This window comes from Muscardinus avellanarius (assembly GCF_963383645.1).
Source record: "Muscardinus avellanarius genome assembly, chromosome: 5".
NCBI classification, from domain to species: Eukaryota; Metazoa; Chordata; class Mammalia; order Rodentia; family Gliridae; genus Muscardinus; species Muscardinus avellanarius.
The window spans coordinates 591,152-605,007 of record NC_137790.1 but is presented as its reverse complement, the minus strand read 5'-3'; the positions used below and the strand labels follow the sequence as shown (position 1 = coordinate 605,007).

General features: G+C 60.5%; 1 protein-coding gene across 1 annotated transcript; it reads right to left on the bottom strand.

The window, feature by feature from the left end:
• Window positions 1-317: 317 nt before the first annotated feature.
• On the bottom strand, window positions 318-12,566 carry FTCD (formimidoyltransferase cyclodeaminase; the record flags this gene model as incomplete). Its single annotated transcript, XM_080695564.1, has 14 exons — window positions 318-404; window positions 1,359-1,454; window positions 1,832-1,970; window positions 2,155-2,198; window positions 2,551-2,712; window positions 2,900-3,026; window positions 3,290-3,351; window positions 8,262-8,393; window positions 8,462-8,599; window positions 9,617-9,796; window positions 9,900-9,988; window positions 10,653-10,781; window positions 11,531-11,714; window positions 12,513-12,566. 14 exons carry the CDS (start codon window positions 12,564-12,566, stop codon window positions 318-320), a joined length of 1,623 nt encoding a protein of 540 aa, XP_080551690.1.
• Between the last annotated feature and the right edge of the window lie 1,290 nt (window positions 12,567-13,856).

The window sequence follows — 13,856 nt, the reverse complement described above, 5'->3', positions numbered from 1 at the left end:
GCCTCAAGCCCAAACACACTACACAGGTTTGGTGTTCAGACTTTACTGGAGGCCACAGGTGGCCAAGGGTGACAGGCCTTGTGCCCACTGGAGGCCCGGCAGGCCCCGCCCACCACCCTGCCCTGGGCGTCCACCTCTGTCTTGTCTTCTCACCCCATGTGGACAAGCTGTGTGTGAAGCCCGCCCTGCCCTGATGAAGCCAGCTCACGCTGAGGCCACGCCAGGCCTGGGATGGGTGGGATGGGAGCGGGCCCGGGGATGGCGCCCTCCGGAGGTCTCCTGTGGCTTGGCCCTCACTGCCATTCCTCCTACCACCGTCACTCCCGCCGGGCCTCCAGGCTGTCCAGCACTAGTGCGGCCTGGGTCTTGGCTTCTTGCAGGAGGCTGGAGACATGCTGGCGGGTCTGAGGAACACAAGGTGGGGATTATTACCCATGCCTGCAGAGCGGCCACCTCCACCGTGCTGGGCCCGCACACCCAGGCCCCTATTGCCACCCTACTACCTCGCCCTGGCCTGCACCCAGAGTGACTAAGGCCATCCAGGAAGCTCCTGGGGGCATCAGTGTGGGCAGGCCCCACCCCATGTTCCCCACTCCTTCCCTGCGTCCCTAAGGCCAAGGGACAGCACTCATGCAGGTCCCCCAGGCTGGGCCTAGGGCAATGCTGGCCCTGAAGAGGCCCCAAGGCTGCCACCTATCAAGAACAGATCAGAAGCTGGACATGGTGGCGCATACCTGTAATCCTTGCACTTGGGAGGCTGAGATAGGAGGATAGCAGGTTTGAGAACAGCCTCAGCAAGTAGTGAGACTCATCAACCTAGACCTTGTTTCCAAATAAAAAATAAAAGAGGCACACACTTGTAACCCCAACATTTGGAAGGCTGAGACAGGAAGATCATGGTTTGCAGACAGCCTCAGCTACTTAGTGAGCCCTTTCGCAGCTCAGTGAGACCCTGTTTCAAAATAAAAAATAAAAAATAAAAAACAGGGCTGGGGATGTTGCTTAGAGATAGAATGTTCCTGGTCTCCATCCCCAGTACCACAAAAATAAAATAAAATAAAATAGGGCTGGGGATATAGCTCGAAGGTGGAATGCCTCTGGGTTCCAATCCCAATACCACACACACAAAAAAAGAACAGGTCAGAGCCATGACATGGCTTCTCCCAGACACTCATAAAAGTCTAGAAACAGAGGCCGGAGCTGCCCTGTGGCTGGGCAGGGAGCAGGTGAGGCCTCCTTCAGGTGCTGAGGATGTCCCCCTGGGTGGCCAGGCACCATCTCCACAGCCTGAGAGCCCCGCCTGGTGCCTACAAGGAGCTCAGGCCCGGCCAGCTGCAGCGGCCTCCTCCTCTGCCCACCTGGTCCTTAAAGGCTTCATCCGTCACGTCCTTCAGGTTGATAAGCACGTTGAAGTATGCACCAAACACACCGGTCTCCAAGGCCTTGGTCGCCACCTGCAGACAGTAGCAGAACTGGCTCCGGGGACATAAGGAGGGCAGGACAGGGCCTCTCGAAGCCTCACGCCATGGCCGAGGCTGAGCGCACCGACCTCCCCAGGCCCGTACGCTCCTCCGGGGCTCCGAGAGGCCCTGGGCAGAGCACTGACAGGCGCTTGTCCTCCCCAGGGCCTGGCGCCTCCCGGCAGAGAACAGGCTGTGGTGGCCACAACCTCCTGATCCCCAAGCTTGTCAGAGCAGGCGGCCCCAGCAGGCTGGGGAGGTCGCCCTGGCTCTTTCCTGACAAGTAGGAGCTAAGCTGATGCTCTAGAGGTGCTAGCCCCAGCCCTGGTCCTTCAGAGCCTGCACTTCCACTGGCAGCCCCCGACTCCTACCTGCAGATCTGACAGGCAGGCCAGGTTCCCACACAGGGCCAGCTCCCGCAGTGCCGGCCACAGCCGGGACACCGTCTCCGCCAACGTCAGCGGCACGGCCACAGCCTGCCTCAGACCCTCCTGCAGGGCAGCTGTGCGTCTGGAAGAGAGAGGGTGCTCTGAGCCAGCACAGGGCCACTCTGACCTCGCACCTCCCGGCCAGGGCTGAGGGCACAGGACCCCAGCAGGATGGTCATTGGGCACCACCGCGGGGCTGCACCGCACCCAACACTGAGGCCCTGTGGCCTGGAACAGCCAGCAGGCATGCCTGGGCCCCTCCACACCTGTCCTTCTCTGCGGGGGTGCTCTTGGGCAGCTTCAACGCCTCCTGCGGGGGGGGGGGGGGAAACCAGTGAGCACAGAGGGGCAGCCGAGCCCCGCCCACTCTCAGTGGCAGTGAGGATGGCGGCTTGCTGGGACCCCAGGAAGCAGCGGAAGGCCAGGGCTTCCCACTGGGGCTGCTTGGTAGAGGGGCTGCAGGCCAAGGGCAGGGAAGAGCCCACTCTTCTGTCACTAGGCGGGACCGTGCACTGCCCTGTCCAGCTGTAGAAGGAGGGCAGCAGCCGCCCAGGCCAGGCAGACAAGGTTCCTCCTGTCTGTGTCTCTCTGGGCCACCCGTGAGGGAGCAGCCCCTGCCCAGACTGCCTGAGGGGCAGAGCCCTGGAATGGTCCCCACTCACCAGGTAGGCGGCAAAGGCCTGGGCGTCTGAATCCACCAGCGAGGTCAGCTGGGCCGAGGCAGCATGGAAGGGCGGGATCAGGCGCCGCATCTTTGTGTCCAGGTGCTCAAACTGGCGCCGACCATAGGTCATCTGGCCCACCATGGAGGCCAGCGCCGCGCCCTGGCAAAGGCTGAACTGTGGTGGGGCTCTCCAGGGACAGCCTCCGCTGCCACCCTTGGGGTCTTACACTTTGGGGTCCCGCACCTTAGGGTCCTGTGCAGTGTAGGCCTTCACTTGAGGATTGTGCACTTTAGGGTCCCACACTCCGGGGTTCCCCCGGCTGGTTTCCTCCCCTGTGGGTGCTCACCATGGCCGCAGAGGCCGCTGCCACCGAGCCGCCCCCAGGGGCCGCCGAGCGGGCGCCCACTTCACGGATGAAGACACGCAGGGTCGTGTCCAGCAGGCTCTGCTCCGTCTGGTCGTGGACTAGGTACCTGCGGGTGGGCGGCGGGCCGCTCAGTGGCAGCGGTCCAAGTGCCTCCGCCCTCCCCCACCCGGCTATCCAGGTTTTGCAGAGCAGCTGCGGCTGGAGGACTTGTTGGGGCCTCAGGGCGCCCTCCAGCCCCTAGCCTGACATGGGGACTGGAGGAGGGGCAGAGAGGGGAGGGTGGAAGGGAAGGAAGTGAGAGGAGAGGAGGAAGAGTGCAGGGAGGAGCCGGCAGGAGGAAGAGAGGGCGGGCAGACCCCACACACTCACTCAATGACCCGCTCTGTGGGGTTGAAGGGCGCCAGGGAGTCCAGGCCCAGCCGGCTCACCACCTGCAGACGGGCGTCCACGGCCCAGTGAGATACGCCTGGAGGGCAGGCAGGGAGCCCGCTGGCTCCAAACAGCCTGCACTTTGGGGGAAACTGAGGCCAGTGGAGGAAGTTGCCTTGGTCCCTGTGGCCAGCCCCACTCACCAGCGTGCTCCTGCCTAACAAGTTCTCCAAGTCCACCAACAGTCCCGGTTACTTAACCCTAAAACGGGCGTTGCCTAAATCCATAGCAGTTGACACAGTCCCGTTAAGGCTCCACCAGAAGCCAGCCACACGCTTTCTGGAGCCTGGACCATCCACAGTGCGGGCGGGCAGGCGGCTTCCTAGGACACAGCCAGGGTGCTGAAGATGCCGCCCGACAAGGACAGCGGCGCCTCCCAGAGCCAGCTCAGCAGCAGCAGGCTCAGCCCTGGCCGCAGACCCCGAAGACCTCAAAGACAGAGACCTCACAGCCAATGTACAGGTCATTCCAACCAGAAGAGGCCAGAGGCAGACCCTGAGGGCTCCTCACCAGGGGGAGGGCTCAGGCCTTCAAAGAGTGGGGTCAGGTTGGGGGCCCAAAATGTGACCCCCATGAATGAATTATGAAAACCGCCCACCAAAGGAAAGAGCGGCGGGGTCTCTGTCCCTGCCCCTCTGGGAATTCACGGCTGTGTGGTTTCTGCGTCCAAACATAGCATCAAGTGGCCCAGTGTGGACGGATCCCCGGCCCCGGCTGAGGCACACACAAACCTCTTGGGGTGGGGCAACTTGAAACCCAGGGACCCCAGAATTGCCACAGATAAAATTCCAGAGAACACACACTGACAATGGAAACCACAGAGTGCAGGAAGAACCAGGTCACCTTCAGAGGCAGAACAGAAACTGCAGACCTCAGAGACCACAGACACCAGCACCCTCAGACCTGCAGGATAAACTCACATGGTAAGAGCACAGAGGAGTGGCAGCCGGGCCTGAGAGCCATGTGAGAGTCACGGGCTTGAGGCCAGTCCCAGAAACTTGCAAATAAAAAACAAAATAGGGCTGGGATCTAACTCAGAGGTAGAATGCCCCTGGGTTCAATCCTCAATACAAAGAAAGGGGGGCATCAAATGTAGCCATAAAGTATAAATACATGCGGGACAAGGGAAGGGTGAAGTTAGAACATCGATGACCGGTGCTGGCTGGTAAACCACAACAGCTAGGATTTCAGAGGAACGAACTTTAAAGGACCTTCCACGGGCGCCCACAGCCCCTGGACGGGGGACACCTCCTGGGCCGAGCACCAGCTCTAGCATGCGAGTCTGGCTGCTGCCCTGGCCTCCTGATGCTTGGAGGACACAGGCTCAATCTGCAGTCCCTGCCAAAACGCGCACCCCACTCATTGAGCCGAGTCAGGCCAACCCGGGAGGGCCGTCTGGCGGCCAGCAACTGTGCCTGTGATGGCCGCCGAGACAGCACAGGACCGGAAGACTGGGGGCCCTTCCAGAGTAAAGGATGAGGGCGTGTGGCAAGCAAACGCACCAGTTGTCTGAGCTGCATCCCTGCCCGAAGCTAAGCAGCTATGTGGGGACTACTGGGCCCTGATGCAACTGGACCAGGTCTGAAGATTGAATACCACAAATGTATGGATGCTGGATCCTGACCATTGCATTTTGGTTACATAAGATAATGTCCTTGTTCTTACAAAGTACCTGTAATCCCAGTACTTGGGAGGCTGAGACAGGAGGATCCCAGGGTCGAGAGCAGCCTCAGCAACTTAGTGGGACCCTGTTTCCAAATAATAAAAAATAAGATAGGGCTGGCTGGGAGTCTAGCTCAGAGGTAGGTAGAATGTCCCTATTTTCAACCCCCAGCACCACAGAGAATACACCTGAATAACACGTGCTCGACTTACTTTCCTGTGGTCCAGGAAAATGGCATGATTATGCAGGAATAAGCCCAGGAAGGAAGGAAGTGGGGTGAAGTGCACAACACGGCAAACTGGAAAGCGAGCCCAAGGGAGTTTCACGTAGGATGTTACACAAAATACAGTCACAACAATGTATGTGTGTGTGTGTGTGTGCGCGCGCGTGTGTGTGGTACTGGGGTTCCTGGAAGCCCTTCTAACTCCGGGCTACGCTCCCAGACCTATTTTATACTTTTTTAAATTTGGAAACAGGGTCTCTTAAGCCAGTGCGGCTGGCTTCGAACGTGCGTGATCCTCCTGTCTCCGCCTCCCAAGCACAGGGATCACAAGTGTGCGCCACCACGCCCGGCCACAATGATTTTTAATAGCCAGAAACAAAACAGACGGGGCCCCAAGCATGTCAAGGACTGAGAGGCTCCTCTGTGAAGACTGGACCACAGTGAGTCTCAGCGAAGGAAGAGCTGAGAAGAGCGGACAGGATGCCGAGAAGACAGGCGCCAGCGGCCGCACCCCGCCGCACCCTGTGAAGAGCCGACAGGATGCTGAGAAGACGGGGCCACACGACCGCACCCTGCCCCACCCCGTGAAGAGCGGACAGGATGCAGAGAAGATGGAGTGCCATGCAGGCAGCACCCCACCCCACTCCGTGAAGAGCAGACAGGATGCTGAGAAGATGGGCCACTTGTGCAGCACCCCGCCCCACCCCGTGAAGAGCAGACATGATGCTGCCCCCACGGTGGGCCAGAGACACAGTAGAAGAGACGCTTCTCAGAACTAAGCCAGAGTGGGATCTAGACCTGGTGTGGGCCACAGGCCTCTAATCCCAGCTACTCAGGAGGCTGAGGCAGGAGGATCCCAAGTGCCAGGCCTGCCTGGACGACATAGCAAGACTGCCTCAAAGTCAAACATAAAAAGGGGCTGAGGGTGAAGCTCAGTGGTTAGAGCACCCTGAGTTTGATGAAGAAAGGGTGGGGGAGAAAGGCAAAGAAGCCAGGTGTGGTGGCGCACAGCTGTAATCCCAGCATTAGGGAGGCTGAAACAGGAAGATTACAGGTTCCAGGACAGTCTCAGCAAGTAGTGAGACTCCAAACAACTGGCGGGACCCTATTTTTCAAAACAAAAAATAAAAAGGGGTGGGGTGTAGCTTGGAGGTAGAATGTCCCTGGGTTCAATCCCCAGTGTGGAAAAAAAATTATAATAATTAAAGGTAATGCATGGTTGCACATGCCTGTGGTCCTAGTACTTGGGGGGGCTGAGGCAGGAGGATCACTAGTGAAGGCCAGCCTCAGTAGTTTAGTGAGACCCTCAGCAACCTAGTGAAACTGTTTCAAAATAAAAAGCCAGGTTTGGTGCAGTCTGTGGCCCCAGTTGGGAGACTGAGGTGAGGCTCACAGGTTCAAGGCCAGCCTCAGCAGCATAGTGAGAAGTCTCAGCAACTTAGCCAAACTCGGAAAAGAAAAAATTAAAAGGCTTGGAGGTGGAACGCCCCGGGTTCAATCCTCAGTAGCACCAAAAATATTTCGATTAATTAATAAAAATAATAGAAATGAGAAGCCAGGCGTGGTGGTGCACACTTGTAATCCCCACGCTTGGGAGGTGGAGACAGGAGGATCGCGCCGCGCTGGCTTAAGAGACCCTGTTTCCAAACAAAAATATAAAAAATAGGTGTCTGGGAGTGTAGCCCAGAGGTAGAAGATTTCCAGGAACCCCAGTACCACCAAAAACAACAACAACAATAATAATAATACTAGAAATGAGGCCGAGACAGGAGGATCGCAGGTTCGAAGCCAGCCTCAGCTACTTAGTGAGGCCTTCAGCAACTTAGTGAGACCCTGATTCCAAATAAAATATAAAATAGGTCTGGGAGTATAGCCAGAGCTAGAAAAGCCCCTGGGTTCCACCCCCCAGTACTACAAAAAAATAAGATTAAAAAAATAAAATTAAAAAATAAAAGAAATGAGTAGAATACTTAAAAATGGATTCTAATCCTTCTGTTAGCCAGAAGGAAATCAAACCCACACACCACGTCCCACATGGATGAAGCAGGGCCACACTACTGTCTGAGCAAGCACTCGGGTAGCACAACTCCCAAGACAAAACTGCCCAGAGGGCAGGAAGAAGTGGAGGAGCCTGGAGCCTCCATGACGGCTGGCCGCAGTGGCTCCCAGAGACAGCTTTCTGCAAGAACCGCCATGCACAAGGCTGTGAGTGCCAGACACACACCTCAGATCCACAAACCTCTAGTTCCAGACACATGACACAAATCTGCAGTTCTCTGGTTTCTGGGGTGTGGGGAGCCCTGGCAGATGGGGCAGACGCTGGAAGGCGGAGGACAGGGACTGAACATAGCGCAGGTCACAGACAGCCTTGACAATGTCTGCCACTCAGTCCATAAAAGTAAGGCTCTGGAGGAGGGGGTTCTGGAGGAGTCCCTGGGGGAGGGTCTAGAGGAGCCCCTGGGGAGGGAGGGTCTGAGGAGCCCCTGGGGGGAAGGTCTGGAGGAGTCCCTGGGGGGAAGGTCTGGAGGAGTCCCTGGGGGGAAGGTCTGGAGGAGTCCCTGGGGGGAGGGTTTGGAGGAGCCCCTGGGGGAGGGTTTGGAGGAGCCCCTGGGGGAGGGTCTGGAGGAGCCCCTGGGGAAGGGTCTGGAGGAGCCCCTAGGGGGAGGGTTTGGAGGAGCCCCTGGGGGAGGGTCTGGAGGAGTCCATGGGGTAGGGTCTGGAGGAATCCCTGGGGGGAGGGTTTGGAGGAGCCCCTGGGGGAGGGTCTGGAGGAGCCCCTAGGGGGAGGGTCTGGAGGAGCCCCTGGGGGAGGGTCTGGAGGAATCCCTGGGGGGAGGGTTTGGAGGAGCCCCTGGGGGAGGGCAGGTCTGGAGGAGCCCCTGGGGGAGGGTCTGGAGGAGTCCCTGTGGGTGGCACCTCGGGTGTAGGGTTGGGCCCCTGTGGGTGGTCCCCGGGGTGAGCCTGCAGCACCACCCCTGCTCCCAGCAGCTCTGCCCCCCTGCTCTCCCACCCCACCCGTGGCCCACCAGCCGGATGCGGTGCTCCTCCTCCAGGACAAACAGGTTCTCCTTCTCACAGTAGAAGGCAGCCGCGTCCAGCAGGGCCTTCAGAGGCACCAGGCCCACCAGCTGCGAGCCCACCACCGGGAGGCTCAGCTCCTGCAGGCAGGGCAGATCAGCCTGGCGGCCAGCTCCCGCATGTCGGGGCTAGGGACCCGCCTGCCCACCTGCGCCTCTCTGCAGGTCTCCTCGTAGACAGTGTGCAGGGCCGTGACCTCAAAGTCCAGGAGGTTCGTGGACACCTGGGCCATGTTCTTTTCCTCCAGGTACCAGCCGATGCCCTGAACCTTCTTCAGGCGTCCTGGCTGCAGAGGCAATGTTGTCTCCAGCCTAGGGAAGAAGCTCCCTGCCCTGCCGTTTCTGCCGAGGCTGGAGCCTCAAGCCAGGTGAGGAGAGACTGCCCACCACGGGGAAACTGAGGCCCCAAGGGTCAGGTGCTGAATTGGTGCCAGGGGACCCTGAAAGACCAGCCAGGATCCCACCCTCCCATCCCAGCTTCTCACCCCAGTGGCCGCCATCCCTACTCGTAGGGTGATGTGGCCACAAGACCAGGGGACCCTGACAGGCCTTTGCCCAGGCACAGAGAGTCTCTGGCTTTTATGCCATGCTTACAGACAGCTGAGTGTGCAGGGCACAGAGCTACAAAGCTGGGCTCCAGGGTCTCAGCCACCTGAGGGGACCCAAGTATCTGGGCTGAGGACAGATGGGCAGGGAGCCCCCACCACCCTCACCAGGAGTGGCTACGTCATCTGACCTGGACTTTCTGCAGAAGAGATGCAGGCCGGCTAGGGCCGGGCACCAGGTCCCCAAGGGCCTGTAGGATGTCTGTGGACCTGGGGCCCTGAGGGTATGTAGAGATGTGGGGGGCCTGGACACTGCAGGATGCGGGGAGCTGGGCACTGGGGCCCCGGGACTGGGAGGAAGCTGGGCACTGGGGCCCCGGGACTGGGAGGAAGCTGGGCACTGGGGCCCCGGGACTGGGAGGAAGCTGGGCACTGGGGCCCCGGGACTGGGAGGAAGCTGGGCACTGGGGCCCCGGGACTGGGAGGAAGCTGGGCACTGGGGCCCCGGGACTGGGAGGAGGCTGTTTTCTTGTCTCTGTGGAAATGCTTCGTGGGCCAGTGCACCCGCTTCCATGGACAACATCTCCATCTCCAAAGTCTCCACTGACCCCTGCAGCCCACTGGCCTCAGACCCTGAGGCTGGGCAGGCAACAGCTGGAGGCTGAGCCCCGCCTGAGCAGACCCCGTCCACGCTGGGGTGGCAGCCGCCGACACCGCTGGGCCCTCTCCCGGGCGGGGCGAGCCAGCCGCAGTCCTCACCTGGTCCTTCCCGCGGCCCTGCTCCCGCAGGTTGAGCGCGATGCGGTGGGCCTGCTCCTTGGTGCTGAGCAGGTTGATGTTGAAGGCGATGAGGAACTTGCGTGCACCCGTGACCGTGGCTCCCCAGCTGGGGACGAAGGAGCTGGGGCCAAAGTCTGGCGCCCACTCTGCCTGCTTGAGCTTGAGTGACATTCAGCCAAGTGAGAGGAGGGGCCAGGCCTGCCCCTTCCTGCAGCAGGGGACAGGGCCGCCTCCCAGCCCTGCCACCTGTGCGGGGCAGCACCTTCTCAGGGAGGGCCTCGTACTCCCCAGCCCGGATGGCCGGCAGGGTCTGGCGACTGGCCGTCCGCGCAGCCTCTCCATAGAGGTACACTGCAAAGGGTGGGGCAGGCCAGGCCTCAGCAGGGTGGAGACCCATCCCGGGACCCTGCCTGGGCAGACCCTTCCGCCAAGCGCCCTTTGTGCCCCGTGGGGTGGACACAGCGGCCTCTGGTGGGCACGGCGTGGCACTGCCCACCGCACTGACAACCTTGGCAGGCTGTGACTGCGAGGGTCCGCACCAAGTGCGTGGTGGTGCTAGCGCATTTTCACCTTCAGCCCGTGACAGACACAGCCGCAGACAAAGGGGCGGAGGCGGGAGGACACCGCAGCCCCCAGGTGGCCGTGCACCGGGCCCAGGCCCCACAGGCCTGGCCCATGGCAGCTGCGACGCTCCAGCCTGGATTCATCAGTTCTGAGTCACTTTCTTGATTTGGTTAATTCCCCCAAGTAAAACTGTCCAATCTGAGGAGGCACGGGTTTTTAGGTCGTGACTCGCCTTGCCACCCCGCTTTCCAGTGTGGTCAAGCCGTCCCCGCTCAGCTGCGGCGGGCGCCAGGTGTGCCGCGCCACCTGTGTTGGCGTCACTGCAGAGAAGGCAGGGCTTGCCGCCTGTTAGTCCACGCGTGGTAATTTGGGTAGTGGTCTGCAGGGGCCTCAAGAGCAGAGAGCGGGTGGGGGTGATGGAGCCCCAGCCACGCCCTCCCTGGGCACTCACCCGGCACACCCAACTCCTCCGCCAGCTGCTGGCCAAAGGCCTCTGCACACAGAACACATTCATCCATGCTGACACCCCTCACTGGGATGAAGGGACAAACATCCAGGGCGCCCATGCGAGGGTGCTCCCCTGCAGAGAAAGGGTCAGGTAAGGAGGGCCCTTCCCTCTAGTGAACAATCTATCAGCCCCCCACACACACACACAATGTCACTGCCAGTGTGGGGGAGGCCCTCAAGACCCAGGAGGGCCTGAGGAGTCAGCATCTTTGGGATAAAACTCTCTCCCCTAAAAGTCACACAAACAGCAGGGCGTGGTGGTGCACGCTTGTAATCCCCGCACTTGAGAGGTGGAGACAGGAGGATCGCGCAGGTTCGATCCTGTTTTCAAAAATAAAAATAGTATAAAATAGGTGTGGGAGTGTAGCCTGGAAGAAGGGCTTCCAGGAACCCCAGTACCACCAAAAAAAAAAAAAAAAAGAAAAGAAAAAGTCACACAAACAATGTCCCCAGGACACAGTGGGGAAAGTCCAGCTCTTAGTGGGCCCTGGCCAAAAGCCTCCTTCCCCTGGTGGACAGAGCTGTGGGTCAGCAGCCCCACCCACCTGTGGGCCTGGCCTCTCCCCAACTTGAAAGGGGCCTCTTAGCTTGAACCCCCCTCCCTGTGGCGCCACAGATCCTGGCCTTTTGACCAGCTCGGGCCATGTCCACTGACCTTTGAGCCAGTGTTTGGTTTTCGGGGAGGTTGGCAGGTCTGTTTCCGCCCTGTGTCTGGCCTCCCCCCTCTCAGGGCCCGCTGAGCCTGGTCCAGGCCACTGGAAGAGCGAGCGCTGGGACGTCTCAGGACCCTGAACCCGGCAGCGGGCCCTGGAGCACTCTCACCTCTGTGCCTGCTCATGTCGATGAGCCGCGAGGCTGCCCGGGCGGCATTGAGCGCTCCCTCGACCACACGCTCCGGCTGCCCCACAAAGGTGTAGACGGTGCGGTTGGTGGAGGGGCCAGCATCCACGTCCAGCAGCACGCAGCCTGGGGTCTGTGAGATGGCTTGAGAGATGGCGTCAATCACCTGGAACAAAGGCCCGCCCACACCTCAGCCCCACTGGGAGGCATTGGAGGTGGCTGCACCCACACCTGCCTGTGGCCTAAGACAGTGCTGCTGAGCACTTGGGGATCCCCATGGGGCAGAGCTCCTGCCAGAGAGCCTGTCTGGGCCACAGGAGACCCTGTCACAGCGGCCATGGCCACTGCAGGCAAAGAATGGATCCAGCAGGAAACTGGTCGTAGGACCCCCACTAGAACATGAACTGGGGCCCCTACTGCAGACAGACTCCCAGAGGGAATGGTCATGGCACCCAGAGGGGCCAACAGCCATGGTCAGAAAGCAGCCCCTTCGTGGGAGTGGTGCAGGTGAGGGGAGGGGCTGGTGCAAAGTGTGAGGAGGGTCCCAAAGGGCCTTGGGCCTCCCAGGACAGGAGCAGGGCTCGGGCCCCTGCCCTGCCTTGTGCTCCTTGGTGGCCTGCCTTACCTCTCTGTGCCTGGGTTTCCCTGTAGGCTAAGGAGGTGACAGCAGCTGCCACATGGTGAGCCTCCCGTGATCTCGGCCCTCTGGAGTGGTCCTTGAGCACCGAGGCCCATGGAGGCCAAGCAGTGTTCCCAAACCCCACCAGCAGCGCTGCAGGCCCCGCAGAACTCCCCCACCCGGGCCAGTCACCGTGAGTGCCCCTAGGTCCAGGGGCACGGCTGGGCCTGTCCCTGGAGCCCTCAGGAGGCAGTTCCGAGGGTTTACCCTGGGAAGACAGCACCACACCAACACATGCCCTCCTCGGCCTTTGCCCTGGCACTCCACCCGCCCGTGGAGCCTCACCTCCTGGTTGTTCCCCTCGGAGAAGTTGGGGACACACTCCACCAGCTGAGACATGCCGGTACCTGGTCCAGAAGCTGCTGGAGGAGCCGTGGAGGACGAGGAGCAGCTCTGCTGAGGCAGCACCAGCTCTCAGGCCTTCCCAAGCCCTTATAAACCAGCACGTGGGGAGGAGCGGGAGGCGGCTCCCCAAAGAGCAGCCAGAGGGGTGTGCACCGAGATGCTGGGAGGGCCTGGCGGGTAAAGTCCACTGCTGCCCTCCCAGGTGGCCCTCCCCCAGTGACGTCTGGGCCTGTGCTTCTTCATGCAGGGCCTGGCCTCGGGCTGTGAGGGAGAATGCCTGGGGGGCCCTCTACCCCGCGTGGAGCCGGGCCCTGTACACAGGCCAGCTCAGCTCAGACAGGCAGCAGGGCAAGGGCCTGCGCGTCGAGAGTGTGCACAGGCACCTGTGTGTAAGTGTGTATGTGCATGTGGGTGTGCCATTGTGAGCATGTGCAAGAGTGTTGGTGTGAATGTGTACGTAGATGCCAGGGAACATGCGCATGTGGATGTGGGGTGTGGATGTCGGGGGTGTGTGTGGGTTTGGTGTAAGCATGCCTGTGCACAGTAACGTATTTGTGTGGATGTTGGTGGAGGTATGAACGTAGATGTGTCTGTGGATGTTGGTGTGTGTGTGAGCGTGAGGGTGTGTGCATGTGGATTGGGGTGAGCATGCCCGTGAACGATCATGTATTTGTGTGGATGTTGGCGTGCACGTGGGTGTGGCCCCAGGGAGTGTGCCTGTGCACCCCTGGGGGCCCGCTGCTGCTTTTGAGGCCTAGGCTCCTGGCTCCACCGTGGCCTCTTGAGTTCTAACTGTAAGCAGGCTGACCTTTCCCCTCTGTGTGGGGCCCTGGGATCCAGGTCTGGAGTCTGTACATCCTCTTGGGCCCTTGACATAGCAGGACCCCCTACCAGGAGCAGGGCCCACAGCCTTGGGGCCCTCAGGGCCCATGGTGGTGTTGGTGTGGCTGCAGGGCCTGGCCAGATTGCATAGGCTTGGGGACCCCACAGCCACTGGGGCCACTTGCTGGAGGTGAGGGAGCCCACAGACCCTCACAGGCTGGAGGGACATCGTCCCCAGCCAGGGCTCCAGGTCTGGAGGATGAGGGGAGGTCTCTTGTGAGGCCCACAATCCACATTTTGAGGAACATACACCCAAGACCTTGGGACATATCCGTATGTGGAGCTGGGTCTTTATGGAGGTGGCGTGGGTGAGCTGAGGTCGTTGGGCTTGGCCCTGATCCAGTGAGTATAGACACTCACAGGAGGACCGGGGAAGAACACACCCTCTGCACAAGCAGGAGG